The sequence below is a fragment of the Bubalus bubalis genome, chromosome 12 (genome assembly GCF_019923935.1).
Source record: "Bubalus bubalis isolate 160015118507 breed Murrah chromosome 12, NDDB_SH_1, whole genome shotgun sequence".
NCBI classification, from domain to species: domain Eukaryota; kingdom Metazoa; phylum Chordata; class Mammalia; order Artiodactyla; family Bovidae; genus Bubalus; species Bubalus bubalis.
The window spans coordinates 103,733,809-103,754,479 of record NC_059168.1 but is presented as its reverse complement, the minus strand read 5'-3'; the positions used below and the strand labels follow the sequence as shown (position 1 = coordinate 103,754,479).

Here is a 20,671-nt window from a genome sequence, read left to right as displayed (position 1 = left end):
AACACAGCAGCTGGGCACAGTAGGTGCCCAGTAAAGAGCAAGTGATGAAAAACGAGCCACCAACCGCATGTGCCCGCAGCATTCCAGACCCTGTGTGATAAAGCCCCACCCCCCAGTCTCCTGTGCACCAGTATGACCCACTCCTGTGGGTGAGGACGCCAAGGCTTAGGAGCTAATGGGAGGTGATGATGCCACCCTGCTAGCATGCTCGCCTAGGACCACCTGCCTCCTTAGGGAGGGGCCCACCTGGCAGGGCAGGGCTCCGGGCTGCAGTCCTCCAGGGGCCTAGGCCGGGGCATGGGCCAGCACTTGGAGTGAGGCAGGGAGACGAGGCGGCCTTGGTCCATCCTCACACAGCGAACAGCCAGTGGCACCTGCCCGCCTCCACAGGTCACCGGGCATGGTGCCAAGGCTCGGGTCTCCCATCTGCAGGGAGGGAAGGCCAGCGTTCCGTAGGGAGCCGCAGCCAGGGTGGAGCGCCTTCCTCCTGGGGGCACCCAGACTGCTGCCACTCTGCACGGCCTCCCTCCCTCGGACTCACCGGGCCGGGCACGGGGCAGCCTGGCAGGCCTCCCACCGGCTCCTGGGCTTGCTTGCCAGGTCACAGAGCTCTTCCTGGACGGGCGTCCTGAGGGCAGGGTCCATGCACACAAAACGCAGTTCCGCCAGGCCTGCGGGGAGGAAGGAGGAACCCCGCGCCCCGAGAAGGGGGTCAGCGAGGACCATGGGAGCCCCAATCTCTGGACAGCTCTAGCAGATGAGGCCTCCCTGGATTTGAGTCCCGGCTTCCCTCAGAGCTCAGTTGGTAAAGAATCTGCCTGCAATGCAGGAGACCCCGGTTCGATCCCTGCGTCGGGAAGATCCCCTGGAGAAGGGATAGGCTACCCACTCCAGTATTCTTGGGCTTCCCTAGTGGTTCAGCTGGTAAAGAATCCGCCTGCAATGCGGGAAACCTGGGTTTGATCCCCGGGTTGGGAAGATCCTCTGGAGAAGGGAAAGGCTACCCACTCCAGCATTCTGCCTGGAGAACTCCGTGGACTGTATAGTCCATGGGGTCGCAAAGGGTTGGACATGACGGAGCGACTGAGCATGCACGCACACACAGAAAGTGCTTGGCGCATAGTAGGCACTCAGAAACGGTGGCTGATCTTTTTTATTGAGGGGCATTGTAAGAGTTGCTACATTAAAATCTCTTACTGTGTCTATCGCCAAGATGTTATTAGGTCCGTGTCCTTGAATCTCTTTAGGAGTATCCACAAAAGAAATCTCTGGCCTCAATTCTAAATACACTGGGGTTTAGCTGAGCAAGTGATGAGGGTTTTAGGTTAGTCAGTTATTTTCAGCCTTGCCTCGCAGCTTGCAGGATCTTAGTTCCCTGACCAGGGATTGAACTCGGGCCACGGCAGTGAGTCCTACCCACTGGCCCCCCAGGGAATTCCCAGGGTTTTTAGTTTAAAACACTCTGTATCTTAACATTAATTTTTGCTTCTCTGGATTGGCCACCAGAAAGCTCAGAGCTAAGTTTGGGGCCTGCCTTAGACCTTAAGAATATGCTCTTGGGTCCTAGCACGGCTGGGTTTTATGATCACTTCCTACCTTCCAGCCCACACTCTGTATCTTAACATTAATTTTTGCTTCTCTGGATTGGCCACCAGAAAGCTCAGAGCTAAGTTTGGGGCCTGCCTTAGACCTTAAGAATATGCTCTTGGGTCCTAGCACGGCTGGGTTTTATGATCACTTCCTACCTTCCAGCCAATCAACGGGCACGTTCGCGTGGTTGCTGTGCTTGTCTGGCCCCAGTCTCCTTGCTTATAACATCATGTCCTTGTGTATGCCACCTCAAACGCTATTCTCAAGTTAGCCGACCCTCAGGAGCACCGGGGCCTCACCTTGACCACAGGAGACAGAGCAGGGCCCCGCCAGGGGCGTCCACACGTGCGCGGCAAGCACCTCCAGCCCGGGGCCGCCCGCTGGGGACGCAGCCTCCCGCCCCGGGGGCTGGACGTCCAGCTGCAGGGGCCAGGCACCGAGCTGGTGGGTATGGGCCTCCCACCTCCAGACCCCCGGGCACCTGGCCCTCCACTCCCACCCAGCGTACCCCTTCAGGAGAGAAAGAAAGTGGTCACCAGCACCCAAAGGCCACCCACCCGTGGCTGCTTTCCCGGGAAGCTGGCTTCCTGGCCCCGGCGGTGACTTCATGCCCCACCCTGGCCTCTACACCAGCCTGAGCCGTCACCGTGGGGCAGGCGGTGCTGGGCCTTGGGAGTCAGATCAGCAGGCATGCCTGGCCCTGAAGTCCCCTCCCCACTGCCACAGCCCAGGGAACTCGGGGGCATTGGCTGGCATGCTTGTCTGAAAGCAACGCCTCCCAACTTGAGCTCATGGACGCCAGCGGGAGCCTGGCAACAAAGTGCCACCATTCTATCGGGCTCTGGACGCTTCAGGCTGCTCGCCAGTGGGGAGGGGGCGTCCCAGCACCCTGAGCTCTGCACAGAAGTCTGCCCTCTGCCCAGGGGCCTCCCGGGGACAGCAGCCCTGCACAAGGGCAGTCTTCCAGCTCCGGCCAGGAGGCCAGCGTAACCAGAGCTCCCCCTTCTCCCAGGACGCTTACCTGGTCCCAGCTGGGAGGACACGCCGCCTCAACACAGGGCTCCAGGGCAGGCAGCTTTTCGTCTGCGGAGCAGGGCCCAGCAGCTGCCGACAGCCCTGTGCCGTCTGCCCCCGGCACACACGTCGTGTTCTGCACGGCCGGGTCTGCACCACAGGCCGACGAGCACACGTCTGTTTCCCTGAGGACAGGACACGACAGCCGTCAGGCCCTGCCTCAGCCTTCGGGCGGTTGTGCAAGCCAGGTCCTGGCGCAGAGAGGCGGTGAACCTGCTCCCCAGTCTCCAAGAGCCCAGAGAGGGTCCCCCACAAAGAGGCAAGGCCAAGAACCTTTCCCTGAAGCCTAGCTGAACAGCTGCGGGCCTCCGCTTGGCACCCAGGGTGCAGAGACCAGCCCTGGCCCTCCCGCCTTCCAGAGGCAAAGGCGTGTCCCCAACCAGAGAAGAGCGTGGCTCTGCGCGACCTAGACCCAGTGGTGCTGGGAGGCACGTGCCAGATGCAGGCAGCTTGCCAGCTCAGGGATAGCAAACGTGTCTCCTGTGCTGGCCCTGAGAGCTAGAGGGGGCCTGGAGCACCGTGTGGCGAGGATCCCAGGGCAGGCTGAGCCCTCAGCAGGAGAGAGCAGTGAGTGCTGTGTCTGCCACGGTCACATAGCGTGTGGGGGAGAGGGACGGTGCCCAGAGCCACGCACAGACCACCCGCTGCCCAGGTGACAAATCTGGGACCCAGAGAGGGAGGGGAATGGCTCAGGTCTCCCAGACGGCTAGCGGCAAATCAGACTGGTAAGTCTCCGTCAGCTGGAATGCTGCGGGGTGGACAACGGCAGTGACACGGTGGCGGCTGGACATCTGTGGGTTTGCTCGGTCCTCACGAGTTCGAAAAAAAGTTCAAAGAGAGGGGACTGGCCAGTCCAGGGCCTCCTGGGTGGGAGAGTGGCAGGGGCTGGCCAGAGGCCTCAGGAAGAGGGGACACCCCAAAAGGGAAGGGCTCAGTGCAGGGACGAGCCCCGCCAGGGAGGTTCTGCCTGGATCTGGCCTTGGGGGGCCCTGCCCACCCCGCGCTCACCTCTGGGGGCAGGGCTGGGAATTGCAGGTGTCCACGGCCGCCGGCTGCGGGGCCAGCGCTCTGCACCGGGAGCGGGGAGCGGTCCTCAGCAGGCCGCCCCGGGCCTCCACGCAGCGCACCTCTCGCTCCCGCAGACCACCCCCACACGAGGCGCTGCAGGGGCCGAAGTCTCCAGCCTCCCAGCTGAGGAGAGGAACAGGGCATCAGGCAGATCCGTCTGACCCGTCAGATCACTTCCCTGGCCAGGGCGGGGCTCAGGGTCCCTTCAGGGACCTAGACGCTCTCCAGGTGTCCCCGAGCCGCACCTGAGCCTGAGGACACCTGTTTGAAAGCACCAGTGGCTGGCTGCCCCCGCCCCCCACTCGACACGAACCGCCTTGTTCCCTAGCATCGTGCTCCCACCGGGCTGTGGTCCCTCCCCAAGCCAACGCCACAACCCTCGCAGGCAGGGCGGTCCTCTCCCCGAGCGGTGGGCGCCTGAGCTCAGAGAGGGAGCAAGCTGCCCATAGACGGGGGCAGCAGGTCACACCAGGCTGACCAGCCACTCGGGTCTGCCCGAGTCTTGGTGTCTGCACCTGCCACCTGGGGACACTGCCAGGGCCAATCAAGGACTCGCCCAGACCCTGTCAGCTGTGCTACGAGGGCCCCTGAGCCACCCCACCCCCGGGGGGGCCACGGCCAGCACTCACTGCGGGGGGCAGGGCTCGGGGGCGCAGGTCTCTGACCATGCTGCCGGGGGCCGGCTCCCCGCACAGCGGGCAGCCTCCACCCACTCGCTCCTGGACTGGTCCCGACAGCTGTAGGTCACCTGGCGCAGCCCTGGAGGGGAACAGGGGGGCTGGGCCACCTCCACGGGGTGGGCGGCGTGCCAGGCTTCCAGGTGAGCCCCGCCCCAGGCCCCACCTGCCCCGCAGCTCACGGAGCAGGGCCCCCGCATCGGGGCCCACACCCAGGCCTGCCGCTGCTCCGGCTGGAAGTAGGTGAAGGTGATGTCAGGGCGGGCGGGGCTGCCGTACTCCTCGCCGTAGCGCCTGTAAACCTGCCGGGAGAGCAGGACCTGTCACGGCCGCCTCCTTCAGGAAGCCTCCCGGCCTGCCCTCCTCCCCCTTATGTTCTTTCACTCAGCAAGCCGCCGCTGATGCTGAGCCCACACCACACGTAGCAGCCAGGACGCTGCTCCCGGCTCCGGGAGCTCATGGTGGCTGGGGGAGGGTGGGCTGCAGGCAGGCACAGCGATGGGTGTGCACAGGGGGCCAGGCAGCACAGAGAAGGGCCCCGAGGAGGCTGAACAGGGTGAACAGCTGGAGGACGCCGCGGAAGGGGCCTTCCAGGCCCAGCCCGGGGTGAGAAGCCCACAGCTCTGGCTTCTGCAGCATGAGTGAGGCCATGGGAAGGGCAGGGACGGGCCGCATCTGGGGCTCTGGAGGGGGCCTGGCAGTCTGGGCTGGGCCCTAAGGACACAGTGGGTTAAGGAAGAGGGTCCAGCAGGGAGGCTGGGGTTGTCTGTACTGCAAAAAGGTCCCTGAGTCCCGGGAGGGGCCAGCCTGGCGGGCGGAGGCCAGGAGGAGGCTCCTGGTCCCAGCAACTGCCCCCACCCGTCACAGCCCTCTGCTAACGTGCGTGTTCTCGGCACACACACCACCCCCACTGTCACCAGCAGGTCCTGGGTCAGAGGCCCTGAACGCGGCCTGGGAATCTGTGTTTCTATCCGCGCTGCAAAGGATGCCAAGAGAACTGCTGGACAGCCAGCGTTTGGAAGTAGGCTTCTGGGGTGGGGAGGGGGCTGAGCTAGGCAGGCCACATGGGGAGGCAGGGAAGGGGTTAACCGCTCCCCGGGGGCTCGCTCTGGCCTGGCCTTCTGGGGGAAGCCCCGCTGTCTCCCCAGCTGTGGGAGCAGGGGGTGGGCTGCTAGACCAAGTCAGGAGCCGTCAAGACTCGGACCACCCCCAGAGGTTCTCCGGGGCCACTTCACCCTCCACCGCTTTCTGTCCAGCCCCGTAAGCACCTTCCTCAGCAAAGCACACACGGGCCACTCACAGGCCACGTCCCAGCGGGAAGGACCCACGCAGACACAGCCTGGGCTCCATCCACCCCAGAGAGACAGCAGACCCCCATCCACACCGAGCTGCCCCAGGGGGCCTGCGGCCGACACTGCCTGGCGCGCACACGCGTCCACTCCCCGGCCCGCCCGTGACCCCAGGAGGTAGGACTGCTATCCACGTGCACGTGGGGGGTGCCAACGCTCAGCCAAGCGCCTACTGTGCAGGATTTTGGGGGAAAAAAAAAGGCGAATCTTCACAATCACTTTATCTCGGCATGCTTAGTTTCGTTTGGCAGATGGGGGAAACTGAGGCTCGGAGAAATTAAGCGTTTGCCCCAAGTTTCTGTGGAGCCAGGACTGAACGCTGGGCTGAGCCCCTAACCGGGCTCTTGACCCCGTGTCACCCTGCTCCCCTTCTTGGGCTGACTCTGCTCCTCCTGTTGGGATGACAGACCCTACGGGGGCCTCTAACCCGGGCATCGGCCTGGCCTCCCCCACTATCTAGAGGCCCACAGCCTCCGTCAGCGGGTCTGACACAGCCCAACCCCCACTGCACCTGCACAGGGGACCCCCAACAGCTCCCCAGGGCCCCAGGAGGGAGCCCAAACACCTCACGCGGCCAGCAAGGCCCCTTAAGGTCTGCCCAGGCCTCCAGCAGCCTCCTCACCAGAGGGCCCCCTTCCTCCCCACCCCTGAGCGCCTCTACACTGCAGGCCCTGGTCCCCCAAGACTCTCCCCGCCCTGCTTGCCCGCAGCCTCAGCCGCAAGGCCCCTTCCCGGGAAGCCCCCGGTCCCTCTGCAGGGCTCTCCCTCTGAGCCGCTCTCAGGACTCCAGGGACTCCGGTGGGCTCTGAGTGGAACCCCAGCCCCACAGCGGCTGCTGAAGGAGCAGGTGTGGGTCTGAGCTGATGGACAGGCCGACCCCGGCGGAGGCCCTGCGGTCACCTGGATCTCCATGTCGTCCCGGGTGGGGCCCCGGATGCGGATCTCCTCCCGGCGGGGCAGCCGGTCCTCGCTCAGGGTCACCCTGTACTCCACACGGCTGTCCTCCAGGAGGGAGGGGTAGCTGGTGCTGGCAGACGCGCTCCCGTTTCCAGCCACGACGTAGCGGCCACACACCCTCACTGCTGTGGGCGAGGGGCCGTCAGCACCGCAGGGCCCCTCACCCTGGGAGCCAGAACCGCCCCCTCCCACAGACGGCCCTGTTAGCGAGGGGGGACAACTGTGCCGGCAGGACGCACCGTCCAGGGCTTCACCTGCCACGCCCGCCCAAGGGCCCCCCGCCCTCCCGGGAGCAGACCTTCCTGGCGCCCCACGCACAGGGTGTCTGACCGATGGAGGCTTCCCCACACCGTTACTCTGTGCCTCTTCCCGGAGCCTGGGGAGCGCTGTGGACCTGCTCCCTCACCAAGGGCAGGCACAAGGACCTCAGGGTGAGCACCCCAACCCAGGTTCAAAGGGCACCCACAGTGTAGAGAGGTTGGCCTCCCCCAGAGACAGGTCTGACCGGCGCCCTGTGTCTGACCTGATCCGTCTTTGTTTAGGGTGAAAGGTCAAATATGTGATTTAGGGTGGGGGCTTTGAGTCACCAAGCCTCAGCCAAGCTGGAGACTGAGATAGGAATGGTCCGGGCAGCGATCAATCAGTCCCTCAACCTCATCGACATAAGGAAGTCCCCATGACACCCGGGCACTGAGCTCAGGAGAGCTCCCAGGGTTGGCAGTACACCGCGTGTGTGGTTGCTCTTGAGGCTGGACACAGGGCCCTCCCTGACGCCACCCTGGGCATCTCTTCCTTTGGCTGCCGCCGTGTAATAAGCCGTAACCGTGAGTGTAACAGCTCTCAGAGTTCTGGGGGTCCACCCGGGGAATCCCCCAACTGAGGGCATTTGAGGGACCCTCAAACTTGCAGATGGCATCGGAAGGGAGGACACCTCGGAGCTGTGCCCTCAGACTTCTCGGTCTGGCCAGCTCACCCAGGTGTGTGAAGAGAGGCCTGCGGTTGATGACGTAGATGCTGGTGAGGTTGGGGGTGACGGTCAGGAATGTGACGTACTCTAGGAGGAAGCAGAGGAGGGGGTGGTCTCAGGTTGCTGAGGTCACAGTCAGAGGGAGGAAATGTTGGCGCCAGAGGGAGATAGGACTTAGCTCCTTGACCGACTTTGCAAGAGACCTGACTTCTTGCATAAATAGATCAAAGTCAAGGATTTTCCAAGCATAGCATCTGCCGTGCTCAGATGCCTCCAGCAGGAGAGGAGAGAACAGCCCACCTCAGGCATCCCACGTCTGTGTTCTTCTGCGTCACAGGCGCCGAGAGCAACCGTGAGTGATGGGCCACCTCATCACCGACCTGAGCCTCCTGGGGAGGCTGAGACCCGCTGGGAGGGCCGAGGACCAAGCGAGCACACAGCCCCGCCACCTAGGCAGAGGGCACCTGGGCTCTGGGCTGGCGTGTTTTCCTGGAGGCTGGGGGTAGCCAGGCCCTTCGCCCCAGGGAGACCCTACCTCTGGCCCTTCCGGCCATGAAGGAGCCGCTCTGTGGCCTAGGCAGCGGGCACCCGGCCTCTGGGCTGGCGCGTTCTCCTGGAGGCTGTGGGGAGCCGGGCCCTTCGCCCCCAGGGAGGCCCTACCTCTGGCCCTTCCGGCCATGAAGGAGCCACTCTGTGGCCTAGGCAGCGGGCACCTGAGCTCTGGGCTGGCGCGTTTTCCTGGAGGCTGGGGGGAGCCGGGCCCTTCGCCCCAGGGAGGCCCTACCTCTGGCCCTTCCGGCCGTGAAGGAGCCGCTCTGTGGCTGGCACGTGCTGTTGTCCCCGCCGCACACCTGGCACACGTCCCGCACCTGCCCGGAGTCCATCCTGCCATCACAGCCAAACGTCTGTGCAGAGGAGAGTGGCAGGTGAGGCCCCAGCGGCGTCTTCGGACAGGGCTGGCCTTTGAGGTTCACACAACCAAACTGGCTGTTGCTGCCGTTTCTGATGTAGGAAGTGAGCTTAGATGACTTGCCCAGGTCATGGCAAGGCTCTTGACTCCAAGCTCGGCCTGTTCCCCAGAACCACCCAGCACAGATTCTGCTGCGGCTTTGTGGGGGCTGTACCCCCAGACCTGAGCCCCTCGAAGGCCCCTTCATGCCCTGGCTTCTCTGGGGAGAACCCTCGGGGCCACAGAGGGTAGAAGGGCACTCCGCCATGCACACACGCCTACCCTGCAGCTGCCCGACACGCACAGCCTCAGGGCCCCATCCTCCTGAGGGTCGCCCGGCACACAGCGCGTGCCATCCAGGAAACGGTCCCCACGCCGCACCATGAAGCTCTCGCCGACGGCCCGGCACACGTGTCTGCACAGGGCGTTCCCTGGGGAGAAGCAGAAGGACAAGGAGCCCGGAGGGAGGGTGCAGGGAGCCGGGGACAGAGACTCTGCGAAGCTGGATCCAAGTGGGCTCTCACTGACCCCCAAGCGCCATCTCACTGGGCTCTTTGCATTTGGGGTCGGCGTGGGTTTTACTTCCCACCTGCCCTGCCTCCCGAGGCAGTAATCACATCACCATGTGATGAGTGGGCCGATTTATGAGCCGAGTGCTTTTCCAGCATCACGCTACGCCTCCTATCTCCGTTTGACAGACGGGAGACGGAGACTCAGGGAGGAGAGGTCAGGGATGACCTGCCGGCAAGGGGCCGAGCCGGGGCAGGTGGGATGCTCAGTGAGATACAGAGCCTGAGCCTGCTCGCAACAGCATCAGAGTGACACTGGGCCTCCCCTAGTGACGCTCCCCGCCCAGGGTCTTGGGCCTGGCCCCCCCACCTGGGCCCACCTTCACTGTACTGCTCTGCGGTCCCCCAGCGGTAGAAGGTGGCGCTGCCTCCCGGGGAGAGGCGCAGGGGCTCGCTGTCCGTCTGCGCACACTGCTCAGACATGAACTCCAGCTGGGTCTTCTCGCAGGCCTGGATGGAGGAGGTGGAGGACGGGCACAGGAGGGGCCGGGGCAGGGGGCTCGGGGAGGGAACCCTCGCCCCCAGGAGACAGCAAGGGCCCCTGCAGCGCGAGGATGAAAACGCAGGTTTGAGCCTGGCTCCTGGCTGCACCTCAGTTCCCTGCCCTGGAGAGTGCAGTGTCGAGAACCTTCCTCTGCTGACAGGATTCTACAAGAATCTGGGAGGACACAGGGCAGGGCCTGCCCCAGGCAACGAAGAGGAAAGAAAGCCAGGCAGAGAGCTCAGCAGAAGGGAGGCCCCATTTATGTGGATCCACTACATCTGTGCTACGTCTAGCCAGAGCTGTGGTTTTTCCAGTGGTCATGTATGGATGTGAGAGTTGGACTATAAAGAAAGGTGAGCACCAAAGAACTGATGCTTTTGAACTGTGGTGTTGGAGAAGACTCTTGAGAGTCCCTTGGACTGCAAGGAGATCCAACCAGTCCATCCTAAAGGAGATTGGTCCTGGGTGTTCATTGGAAGGACTGATGTTGAAGTGAAACTCCAATACTTTGGCCACCTGATGTGAAGAGCTGACTCATTGGAAAAGACCCTGATGCTGGGAAAGATTGAAGGAGGAGGGGACGACAGAGGATGAGGTGGTTGGATGGCATCACTGACTCAATGGAGATGAGTCTGAGTGAACTCTGGGAGTTGGTGTTGGAGAGGGAGGCCTGGTGTGCTACAGTCCATGGGGTCGCAAGAGTCGGACACGACTGAGCAACTGAACTGAACTAAACTATGTCTGTGCAGGAATCAGTATTGGAAAAGTCACAGGAGTCGAGAGCAAAGGGCCTTTGCACAAGAAGCTGGGACCGAGGCAGGCTGCATCCTGGCCTGCTCTGCACTGGAGTCTGAGGAAAAGAATCGGAGTGGGCCTGCTGAGTCCGCCTGGGAAAGGTGGGCAGGGAAGGTCTCACCACGTGCAGATCTTAAGTCAAGGCCAGGGGAGTCTCTCCACACCCTCTATGATGGCCTCGTGGGAAACACAAGTAAGTGTTGGAGGGGGCGTGGAGATGTCAGAACCCTCACTCATTCCTGGTGGGGAGGCCAAACGGTTCAGCTGCCGTGGGAAATGGCTTGGAGGTTCTCAAGGAGTTAAATGTAGAATTACCGTGTGATCCAGCAATTTGGCTTTTAGGTGTACACCCCAAAGAGTGAAAAACTGGTACTCAAATAAGGCCACGTATTCGTAGCAGCGCTATTCCCAACAACCGAGGATGGAAACAGCCCAAATGTATAGACAAATGGACAACAGATGAAGGGGTGAGCAAAATGCAGTCCCACGGAACATTACTGGATGATATTCCATCCCGTGGAGCATTATTCAGCCACGAGAAGGAGTGGAGTTCTAATGCATGCTACACATGAAAATACCACGTGCCAAGTGGAAGACGCCAGATGCAGAAAGCCACACGTGGTATGATTCCCCTCAGATGAGATGTCCAGCGCAGGTAAACCCCCAGAGCTAGAAAGTGGATTGGTGACTGGCAGGGACGTGGGGGAGGCGGCAGGGGAGTGGCTGTTTAATGAGCTGGGGTTTGCTCTGCGGTGATGGGAACCGTTTGGAACTAGAAAGAGGTGGTGGTCGCATGGTGCTGTGAAGGTGCGAGATAACACTGAACCGCAGAATTTCACATGGTTGACTTCATGGGTGTCAAAGTCACCTGAACTCATAACTAAAAAAAATCACCCATGCTCTCCCCGTATCCGGCTTGGCTGTGGGAAGGAGAGGTGTTCTCAGTGCAGGGCAGTGCCATCCGGGTAAGGAGGGGGACACTCTGGGGGCGGGGGCTGCTTTCAGTGGTCGGACAGGCCTGGGCTGTGTGCTATGGTCCAGAAAGTGAAAGTTGCTCAGTCGTGTCTGACCCTTTGCGACCCCATGGACTATATAGTCCATGGAATTCTCCAGGCCAGAATACTGGAGTGGGTCATGCCCTCCTCCATGGGATCTTCCCAACCCAGGGATCAAACCCAGGTCTGCCGCATTGCAGGCAGATTCTTTACCAGCTGAGCCACAAGGGAAGCCCAGGAATGCTGGAGAGGGTAGCCTATCCCTTCTCCAGCGGATCTTCCCAACCCAGGAATCGAACCGGGGTCTCCTTCATTGCAGGCAGATTCTTTACCAACTGAGCTATAAGGGGAAGGTATCAATAAAACCACTTTTGCTCTCGAAAGTGCCCCGTGTGAACCACAGATCACAGCCGTCCTGACCCTTGGGCTCCTCCAGGCCAGTGCCACCTCTGACCGCAGCCCCTCCCCTGCCCAGGGAAGCAGGCCTACCTGGGTGTTGCACATCTCGGCCTGGAGGTCAGAACCTATGCACGTGCGCCCCCCAAAGGCAGGTCTGAAAATGCCCACAAGACGATGGGGTGAGAGGGGACCCAGGCTCCCTCTCCTCCAGAGAGCCAGGGAGCACGGAGCGGCCACCTCCACGCAGTACCTGGGGTTGTTGCACCGCCGTCTCCTGGTGATCACGCCGCCTCCGCAGGAGCGGGAGCAAGGACTGGCGGGCCCCCAGCCAGACCAGTGCCCGTGCACCACCCTCACGGGGGCCAGCTCCGCCAGCGAGCGGCAGTGACCCTTGGAGCACCACTGCAAGAGACGGATGGGACCGTGTTCTGCACCCAGGGCCCCCCACACCCACAGGCACCCGCAGTCACACGTACCCCACACCCAGAGCATCCTACAACCATAGGTGCCCTACACTCAGGGCCCCCCACACCCACAGGCACCCACACCCAGGGCATGCCCGCACCCACAGGGTAACCCCCATACACACACACACACACACACACACGCTTGCAACCTCCACCAATGCTAAACAGGACAGCCCACACCTGCCCACAGTGCAGGGACTGCAGGAAGGTTCTGGCCACACAAGGCAGAGGGGACACGCAGGGGAGCCTCAGGACAGGTGACCAGGGCAGGGCACATGGAGGCCCATGGCCGAGTGATCACGAGAAGCCCTGCCCCTCTGTGAGGCCGCTGACAACACACCCCTGTCCACAGGCCACTACACCGGGCCCGGGAGCAGGCATCCCCAAGTACACTGCGCTCTCTGGGGGCAGTGAGGTGGTCAAGAGGGGAGCCCTGGACCCCTGCCTGCTCCAGCAGAGTCGCGAGGGTCCCGTAAGCCTGGAATAAAGCCATCGGCAGAGGGGGCGGGGCAAGCACTGGGCTGCCTACCTCTCCTGACCAGCACACCCAGGACAGCGCCAGGGCCCTCTGCCCCCTTTTACTGAGGTCCTGCTGTCTCCCACCCCAGGAGGAGGGCCGCAGGGTGCAGGTCTGGGTGAGCATGTGTGAGTATGCACGTGTGTGCACACACACACACACGCGCATGCACATGCCCCGCTGACTCCCCGCTGACCTTCCCCACGCCACACTCTGTCCCGTCCAGGAGAGGAATAAGCAGGCGGCTACAGCTGCTTGGGTCCAGGGGGTCTGTGTGGCAGGAGAGAGCCTGGCACATGTCCTAAGAGAGGGGACAGATGGCCAGCTGAGGGGCCCAGGGCCCGTGGGGTCAGTGCCCAGCTGCACCCGTCCCTCCCAGGCCCCAGGACGCTGACACAGCCAGTACCCCGGGCAGTGGAGCGTGGAGGGGGGCCTGGCTGACCCCTTTATTGGGAACAGGAACAGTGGCCAGGGCCCACAAAAGTGTCTTCATTTCTTTTAAAATCGGAAGAAAAAAAAGATGGTCTTTTAGATCAAATAGAACGTCCTAATATATAGCATTAATATATTTGTGTTTATAACAACACCTGTAATATCACATATTTTATGAAAACACTAAGCTGTAATTCCAAGTATTTTGTAAGCAGGAAGGGGCTCACAGAGGCAAAAGTGCCTGCAAGTCCTCTGCAGCCCAGGGAGGAGGTCTGTCTTTAGGGTACCTGCCCCCCCACAGCTCCCCTCCCACTGCACTTTGGGCTTGGAGCTCACTTCCTCCAGGAAGCCCTCCAGCTCCCATAGGGTTGGAAGCTGTTGGTAACCACCTGTGCAGGATCAAGGTCCATGGGCTCAGGGGCTCCATCAGAGGCAGCTCTACATAATTTGTGGGGCTTCCTCAGAAGGAAAACGTGAGGGCCCTTGTTCAGAAATTGAGAATTTCCAGAGGCATCTGAGGGTCTGGGCCAGTGGGCAGGAGGGCAGAGAAGGGCGGTGGGGGCATGAGCGGGCAGAGGGAGGCCCTGGTGCGGAGGGGCGGGTGGCGGGGCGCGTCCCCCACGGCCGGACTCACCAGGTGCTCCCCGCGGAAGGTGCAGGCGACCGCCGTGGGGCCGAAGGCGACGCGGCACTGCTCGTCCGCGCCATAGTAGAGGCCGGGCTGCACCTCGGGAGGCTGCCCCGCGGGCCCGGACAGCGGCCCCGGAGGGTCCCACACGCAGCGCGCCCGTCCTGCGCTGCGACAAGGCCGCGGTTCAGGCCGGGGGTGGACCCCGGGCGGGGGACCCCGGGAGGGGGCGGGATGAAGGGGTGGGCACCGGAGGTGAGGGCGAGGAAGGCCAAGATAGAGAGGTGCCCCCCGAGACAGGCTGCGAGCCCAGGGAGAGGTGGACTGGGGCCGCGACGGGAGCGGACACCGAGCGGTGGGCCGCTGGAGGGCTGGGCCGGGGCCGGAGGAGCGGGGCGCGCGGGGAGCGGAGATGCGGGCGTAGGGAGGGGCGGGGCGGGGGCGCAGCTACCTGAGCAGACTCAGCAGCTGCCGGCGGCTGCAGGGGGACCACGCCGGGCCCCCGAGGGCGAGGGCGGGCGCCGCGCCGTCCGAGGCCATCACGTGGCCGCTGGGCCCGCAGCCGCTGCCCGGCACGCCGTCGTGCTCCAGGCCGAAGCTGCGGAGGAGGCGGCTCTGAGCGCGGCGTTGACCCGGGGTAACCCACCCACCCTCGACTCCCTCGGCCCAGCCCTCGTCGCCCAGGTGGCTCTGGCCTCTTTTAGCCGATACACATCTAAAGGCTTTAGAAACGTGCAGGCCACACTCTTCACGGGGTTTGAAATCTGGGAGGACGGCGCTCCAGGGAGGGCCGTTGAGGCCCTGGTGCTGTTTGCCTTCTTGACCTGGGGTGCATCGGTGGGGTGAATACGGAAACACTGCATTCTGGAGAAGTGGAAAGGTGGGCCTCTGGCCAGGGTTTCTGCTCCCAGGGGAAGGCAACGGTTTTCAATTCCTGTTTGTTTCTCCAAACAAGATAGATGGAGGAGGGACTGCCCTGGCAGTCCAGTGGTTGAGAATTATTCATTTTCCAGTGCAGTGGAGGGTTGGTTCCCAGTGCAGGGGAACTGAGATTACACATGGTGGGGGGGTGGGGGCACCTAAGACCCCATGCAACTAAATAAATGAATAAATAAATATTTTTTACAAAAAAGATAGATGGAGGAATTGTGATGGCTGGGCGGGGGGAGAAGTCAGGCAGAGATGCAGAGAACTGGGGTAAAAGTGGCCGCTGTGGGTAGGAGCCCAGCCTTGTCCTGGCGGGGGGCAGAGGGGAATGGGAACTCCTCCACGCTGGCAGGAGGCTAACAGGCAGCATGTGGGAGTGGGGGGCTGGTGGGCGAGGAAGTTAGGCACTCACTTTCCACTTTAGGAGTCTCCGGTACTATTTGAATTTTCATAGGAAGCAGGTATTTGCTTTCATAATGAAAAGACTAAAAATCAAAAAAGCAAGACACCCCCCACTCTTGGTAGAAAACACAGAGGAGCACTGCTGCTGCTGCGTTGCTCAGTCGTGTCTGACTCAGCGACCCCACGGATGGCGCCCCCCAGGCTCCCCTTCAGTCGCGTCCAACTCTGCGCGGCCCCACAGACAGCAGCCCACCAGGCTCCCCCGTCCCTGGGATTCTCCAGGCAAGAACACTGGAGTGGACTGCCATCGCCTTCTCCAATGCGTGAAAGTGAAAAGCGAGAGTGAAGTCACTCGGTCATGTCCAACCCTGAGCGGCCCCACAGACGGCGCCCGCCAGGCTCCCCGTCCCTGGGACTCTGCAGGCAAGAACACTGGAGTGGGTTGCCATTGCCTTCTCCAGTGCATGAAAGTGAAAAGTGAAAGGGAAGTCACTCAGTCGTGTCCGACTCTTAGCGACCCCCATGGACTGCAGTCCACCAGGCTCCTCCGTCCATGGGATTCTCCAGGCAAGAGTACTGGAGTGGGTTGCCATTGCCTTCTTTGACAGAGGAGCACAGAGTTGCCCAAAGAGCGTGTAACAGTCATACGAGGAAAAGTCTGAAAATAACCTAAGTCTAACACTGGGGAATGGATTGAGTAAAATACGTGCATACCAAAAAAAATCAACATATATTGTAAAAGAACATTTGAGAGAAACGTTTGGGATATATTCTTTCATAAAAAGGCAGTTAACTTGGCTTCCCTGGTGGTCCAGTGACTAGGAATCCACCTGCTGATGCAGGGGACAAAGGTTCAGCCCCTGGTCCAGGAAGATCCCCCGCGCCTCGGAGCAACTAAGCCCGCGCACCGCAGCTACTGAAGCGCACGACCCCCAGAGCGGGCGCTCCGCAGTGAGAAGCCGCCGCGGCAAGAAGCCCGCACGCCACTGCTGGAGCGGAGCCCCCGCTCGTAGAAACTAGAGAAAGCCCGAGAGGAGCCATGAAGACCCAGCGCAGCCAAAGATAATTAATTAAAAAAATGGTTACGTGGAAAAAAATTTTTTAAAGGCAGTTACCAACGTGCAGCATAATCCCAATTTTGTGGATGAAAACGATGTGTGTGTGTGTGTAAAGAAAAGATGGATGTTTTCTCCAAGTGGTGGGATTTGGGGTGATTTTTACAGCCTTGTTTTCCTTTACATGAATTTCCTACAATAATAACTTTCTAACTCCTAAGTTTGTTTTGCTTATATTTGGGGGGGAAAAATGTTTTAATTATTTGGTAATAAAGAAGTATCAGATTTCCAAGCCCTTGCACCTCACCCTCCCAAGTCCACTGGGTCAGGGGTAGAGGCTCCTCCCACCTGGCTCTTCCTGAGACCCCCAGCAGCCATGACCTCCCCTCCCCAGGTCAAGTCCTTGCCTGGAGCTTGGGGCCAGGGCATGGGGCCCCTTACCTGTGCCCAATCTCATGGGCGATGGTGAGCCCCAGGTCAAAGCCGGTATCCTCAGTGATTAGGCAGCTCCAGGAGGAGGAGCAGGCGCCCCCCAGCTGGGTGACCCCCCGAACCTGCCGGTTACCATCGGGCAATTCCAGGTCAAACCTCAGGAAGAGAGAACAGACACCCGGGGGGCTCTGAGGTGCCTGCCCGCCAGCAGGCTACCTTGGCAGAGAACGGGAGCAGCTCCCGGGCAGGTTGGCACGCCTGTGGGGGCTCGGCTACCTGGTGATGTACAGGACCAGGTCAGCATGCCTGGGGTCCGTGTCGTCCTCAGGGTTGACTGTCCTGCTCCATTCACAGACGCTCAGCAGCGACGCAGTGATGTTGGCTGTGATCTTTGGAGCATCCTGGGAGGCCGGCAACAGAGCACACTTTTAGGGGCTGCACCCCAAGCGGGGTGCTGGCTGCTGCTGCGGCCTCGGTCCTCATGGCAGCGCTACCACCATCCCGGGGCACAGAGGCGGGGCCTGGGGCTCAGCAGGGCACAGCTGGAGCTCGGAGCCAGGGCTGCTGGGCAGGAAGACATCACCCCTGCCGTGCACCCGCTGGACAAGTGAAGTGCAAGTCGCTCGGCCGTGTCCGACTTTCTGCGACCCCATGGACTGTATTGTCCATGGGATTCTCCAGGCCAGAATACTGGAGTGAGTGGCCTTTCCCTTCTCCGGGGGATTCTTCCCGACCCAGGGATCGAACCCAGGTCTCCTGCATTGCAGGCAGATTCTTTACCAGCTGAGCCACCAGGGAAACCCAAGAACACTGGAGTGGGTAGCCTATCCCTTCTCCAGCAGATCTTATGGACAGAGGTCAAAGACTGCAGAAACAAGTTTCCCAGGTACTGGGCTCCCGGCTCAGCACCTACCTCAGGCTGGGTCAGGATGACCATCTTCACCAGGTGAACTCGGAACTGAGCCCCCAGAGATGGGTCCCTCAGCAGCTCTGACCCCTGTGGAAGGGCGGGCAGGAGAGGTGACACATGAGGGCGGCTGTGGCTGACGGCAGGGATCCAGGTGTGGGGGTGAGGTGCCTGGAAAGGATGCTCCATCAGCCTGGGGGGAACCTGAGGTGCTAGTCCTCCAGCTGGAAACCAGCCATAGAGACAGTCGGTCCTCCGGCCCTCCCTTTGCTCACGGCTCAGGAAGGCCAGCCAACACAGAGAACCCTTGAAACAATAGGATGCAAATAACTGCCATCCGTCTAGAATGTTCCTTTCAAACACGGGCTTCCCTGGTGGCTGAGATGGTAAAGAGTCTGCCTGCAATAAGAGACCCAGGTCACTCCTGGGGTTGGGAAGATCTCCTGAAGAAGGAAATGGCTACCCACTCCAGTATTCTTGCCTGGAAAATCCCATGGCCAGAGGCGCCTGGCAGGCTACCGTCCATGGGGTTGCAAAGAGTTGGAATGACTGAGTGACTTCACTTTCACTCCTCTCGGCCTGGAGCCACCCTGTCCATTCTCATCTCCGTCCAACACCTCTCTCATCTCTGCTCATCTCCACGAGGCAGCTGAGGACCTCCTCCCCCTGCCCTGTGTCTCCTCCCTGGGCACCCCAATGAGAAGGCTCCCCTCCAGTTTCCCGGGCTTCCCATGCGGTGCTAGTGGTAAAGAATCCACTTGCCAACGCAGGAGACACAAGAGACGCAGGTTTGATCCCTGGGTGGAGAAGATCCCCTGGAGGAGGAAATGGCAACCCACTCCAGTATGCTTGCCAGGAAAATTCCATGGGCAGAGGAGCCTAGTGGGCTACAGTCCATGGGGTCGCAAAGAGTTGGGAACAGCTGAGCAACTGAGCACTCCTACACCCGGTTCCTGCTCTTCCAGTGCATCTGCCAAGATGCCAGCAAGGTTGTCACCTTGCGCAGCGGTTGTTCACATGAGCTTGTCCTCTAGAGACGTGGCATCTGGCAGAAAGGATGTGGCCACCACAGGCCTCGGCTGACCTGAGTCTGAGCCAGGCTCTCCCCCTACCTACCTGTGTCCTCAGGATCCTGTTAACTAACTTCAGGGCCCCAGTTCCCTCCTCTGTAAGAGGGAGAGAAAGACTTCCATAGCTGTTGGCAGACTTAGCAACAACACAGCGGGCACACGGTGGGTGCCCGGTCGTGACGTGGGCCGTTACCACGGCCCGCACCACCTGGGAAGGAGCCAGTCTGCAGTACTCCCTGACCATTGCTGGGCCTCATAAAACACGTTGAATGGCCAGAGGGAGCGTGGTTTGATGATCAAATTTCAGTATATTAGAGGTAGAGGCACCCCCAAAGCTTGGAAACAAGAGCTTTCAAGTGACTTAGAGGGAATATTTTCCTTCTTGGGGTCTGGGAGCTGGAAACCCAAGATGGCTTGTCCTGGACTTGAGCCAGCTTCTCCAGGGGTTGGGACCTTCCTTTTCTCCAAGATAGCTGGGCACACGTGACGCTGGGAACAAGGTGATGCCAAGGACCCCGCCTTCTGACGCTGCCTGCCCTCCAGGGTCCACTCACCAGGGGAGCAGCTCGGACCCTGGTGCTGCCAGTGGGGGCATTGCTCTCCCAAGGTTTGTGGAAACTTACCTGGCTGCCTAGGACGCATGTGTTTCTGTGTATTTACAAGCGAATGTGCTCTGGTGTGGCCCGGCTCCAGCAGGAGCGCGATCACCAGCTTTGGGGCCGCCTGTGTCTATGCTGCATCTTTGTCTCCGAGATAATAATCAGTGGGAGCTGTGTGTCCTGCCCCCGCTGTTACCCCAGAAGTCAAGTGAGGGGGAGCCCCTCCCACACGGGGGTGCCAGCAAGAAGGGCACCGAGAGAGCCCAGCGTGGGGGAGCCCCACTACGAGCCAGTGTGAGCTGAGGGGCCCCCAGGTCAAAGGGACGTTGGGGGAGAGGCCAGGCTTGCGAGTCCCGGAGCACAGGGACCCAGGAGCAAGAAGCTGGGCGTTGCACTCCCCAGTTAAGTGGGGGATAAGAATAGATCGCATCTCTCCCCACCCCAGGACCCTGAGCCTCAAATGTGACCCCAGCCTCAGGCTTACACCGAGTTCGACCCACCAGATAAGCGAGCCCACTGACACTGTGCGCAAGCCCCGGGTGCGGGGAGCTGTGTCCACAGGCTCCCAAGGACGGGCCAGTGGTGGCCTCCAAGCACCACCACCGCCCCCAGGCCCCCGAGCCCGCCCCCGGTCCGCAATGCCCACAGAGCCCGCTGCCCCAGCACTCTCTCACCATATTGAGGTTGGTGAGCACGTAGCGCTCTGTCTCCTCCCCATGGGTCCGGTGGACGTCAGGACCCACGGCCACCAGCAGCTCCAGGTGCAGGACGTGCCCGGCGGCCTGTCTCCGGAGGCGAGGGGCAGGGGGACGGCCTGGTGAGGGAGTGGGCAGGGCTGAGAGCCGGGGTCCTGGAAAGCGGGTGAAATGGGGCTCTGGCCACTGGGTCGACTGACCTCAGGTCCTCGCATGGCCAGGCGTCACCATCCCCTATGCTTGTGGGCTTGGAGACGCGGTGGGAAGCCCCCCATGCCATCCACTGTGGGGAGGGGGGAGTTGGCGGGCCCCAGCCTCAGCTTCCTTGCAGGGAACTGCCTCTGGCACAGGGAGACGGAGTGAGCCGTTTGCTAGTTCTTTTCTAATTATTAATTTCCTAAGCATTTATTTAGTTAGTTAATTAACTGATGTATAGTAACTTACAATGTTAGTTTCAGGTGTACAGCACGGTGACGCAGTTATGTGTGTGTATGTGCGTGTGTGTGCATATGTGTGTGTGTGTGCGTGTGTGTGCACATGAGCACGAGTGTGTGTGTGTTCAGTTGTTAAGTCATGTCTGACTCTGCAGCCCCATGGACTGTAGCCTGCCAGGCTCCTCTGTCCATGGGATTCTCCAGGCAAGAACACAGGAGTGAGTTGCTATGCC

At 61.1% G+C, this 20,671-nt stretch overlaps 1 protein-coding gene across 2 annotated transcripts in view; it reads right to left on the bottom strand.

The window, feature by feature from the left end:
• ADAMTS13 (ADAM metallopeptidase with thrombospondin type 1 motif 13) overlaps nucleotides 1-20,671 on the bottom strand; it is a 34,115-nt gene that overhangs the window by 7,838 nt on the left and 5,606 nt on the right. The window contains exons 4-24 of one of the 2 annotated variants that reach the window (XM_044926508.2): nucleotides 19,984-20,123; nucleotides 17,647-17,730; nucleotides 17,010-17,134; nucleotides 16,743-16,889; nucleotides 14,369-14,515; nucleotides 13,924-14,086; nucleotides 13,054-13,158; nucleotides 12,124-12,275; nucleotides 11,964-12,027; nucleotides 9,521-9,650; nucleotides 8,914-9,062; nucleotides 8,467-8,587; nucleotides 7,689-7,769; nucleotides 6,659-6,840; nucleotides 4,576-4,711; nucleotides 4,362-4,491; nucleotides 3,673-3,855; nucleotides 2,612-2,789; nucleotides 1,890-2,010; nucleotides 542-671; nucleotides 247-426 (exon numbers count right to left, since the gene is read on the bottom strand). In XM_044926508.2, coding sequence (XP_044782443.2) covers nucleotides 247-426; nucleotides 542-671; nucleotides 1,890-2,010; nucleotides 2,612-2,789; nucleotides 3,673-3,855; nucleotides 4,362-4,491; nucleotides 4,576-4,711; nucleotides 6,659-6,840; nucleotides 7,689-7,769; nucleotides 8,467-8,587; nucleotides 8,914-9,062; nucleotides 9,521-9,650; nucleotides 11,964-12,027; nucleotides 12,124-12,275; nucleotides 13,054-13,158; nucleotides 13,924-14,086; nucleotides 14,369-14,515; nucleotides 16,743-16,889; nucleotides 17,010-17,134; nucleotides 17,647-17,730; nucleotides 19,984-20,123 — 2,848 coding nt within the window. Of the gene's footprint in view, nucleotides 1-246; nucleotides 427-541; nucleotides 672-1,889; nucleotides 2,011-2,611; nucleotides 2,790-3,672; nucleotides 3,856-4,361; nucleotides 4,492-4,575; nucleotides 4,712-6,658; nucleotides 6,841-7,688; nucleotides 7,770-8,466; nucleotides 8,588-8,913; nucleotides 9,063-9,520; nucleotides 9,651-11,963; nucleotides 12,028-12,123; nucleotides 12,276-13,053; nucleotides 13,159-13,923; nucleotides 14,087-14,368; nucleotides 14,516-16,742; nucleotides 16,890-17,009; nucleotides 17,135-17,646; nucleotides 17,731-19,983; nucleotides 20,160-20,671 lie in introns of both variants that reach the window. The other variant, XM_044926509.2, reaches the window with a different exon arrangement.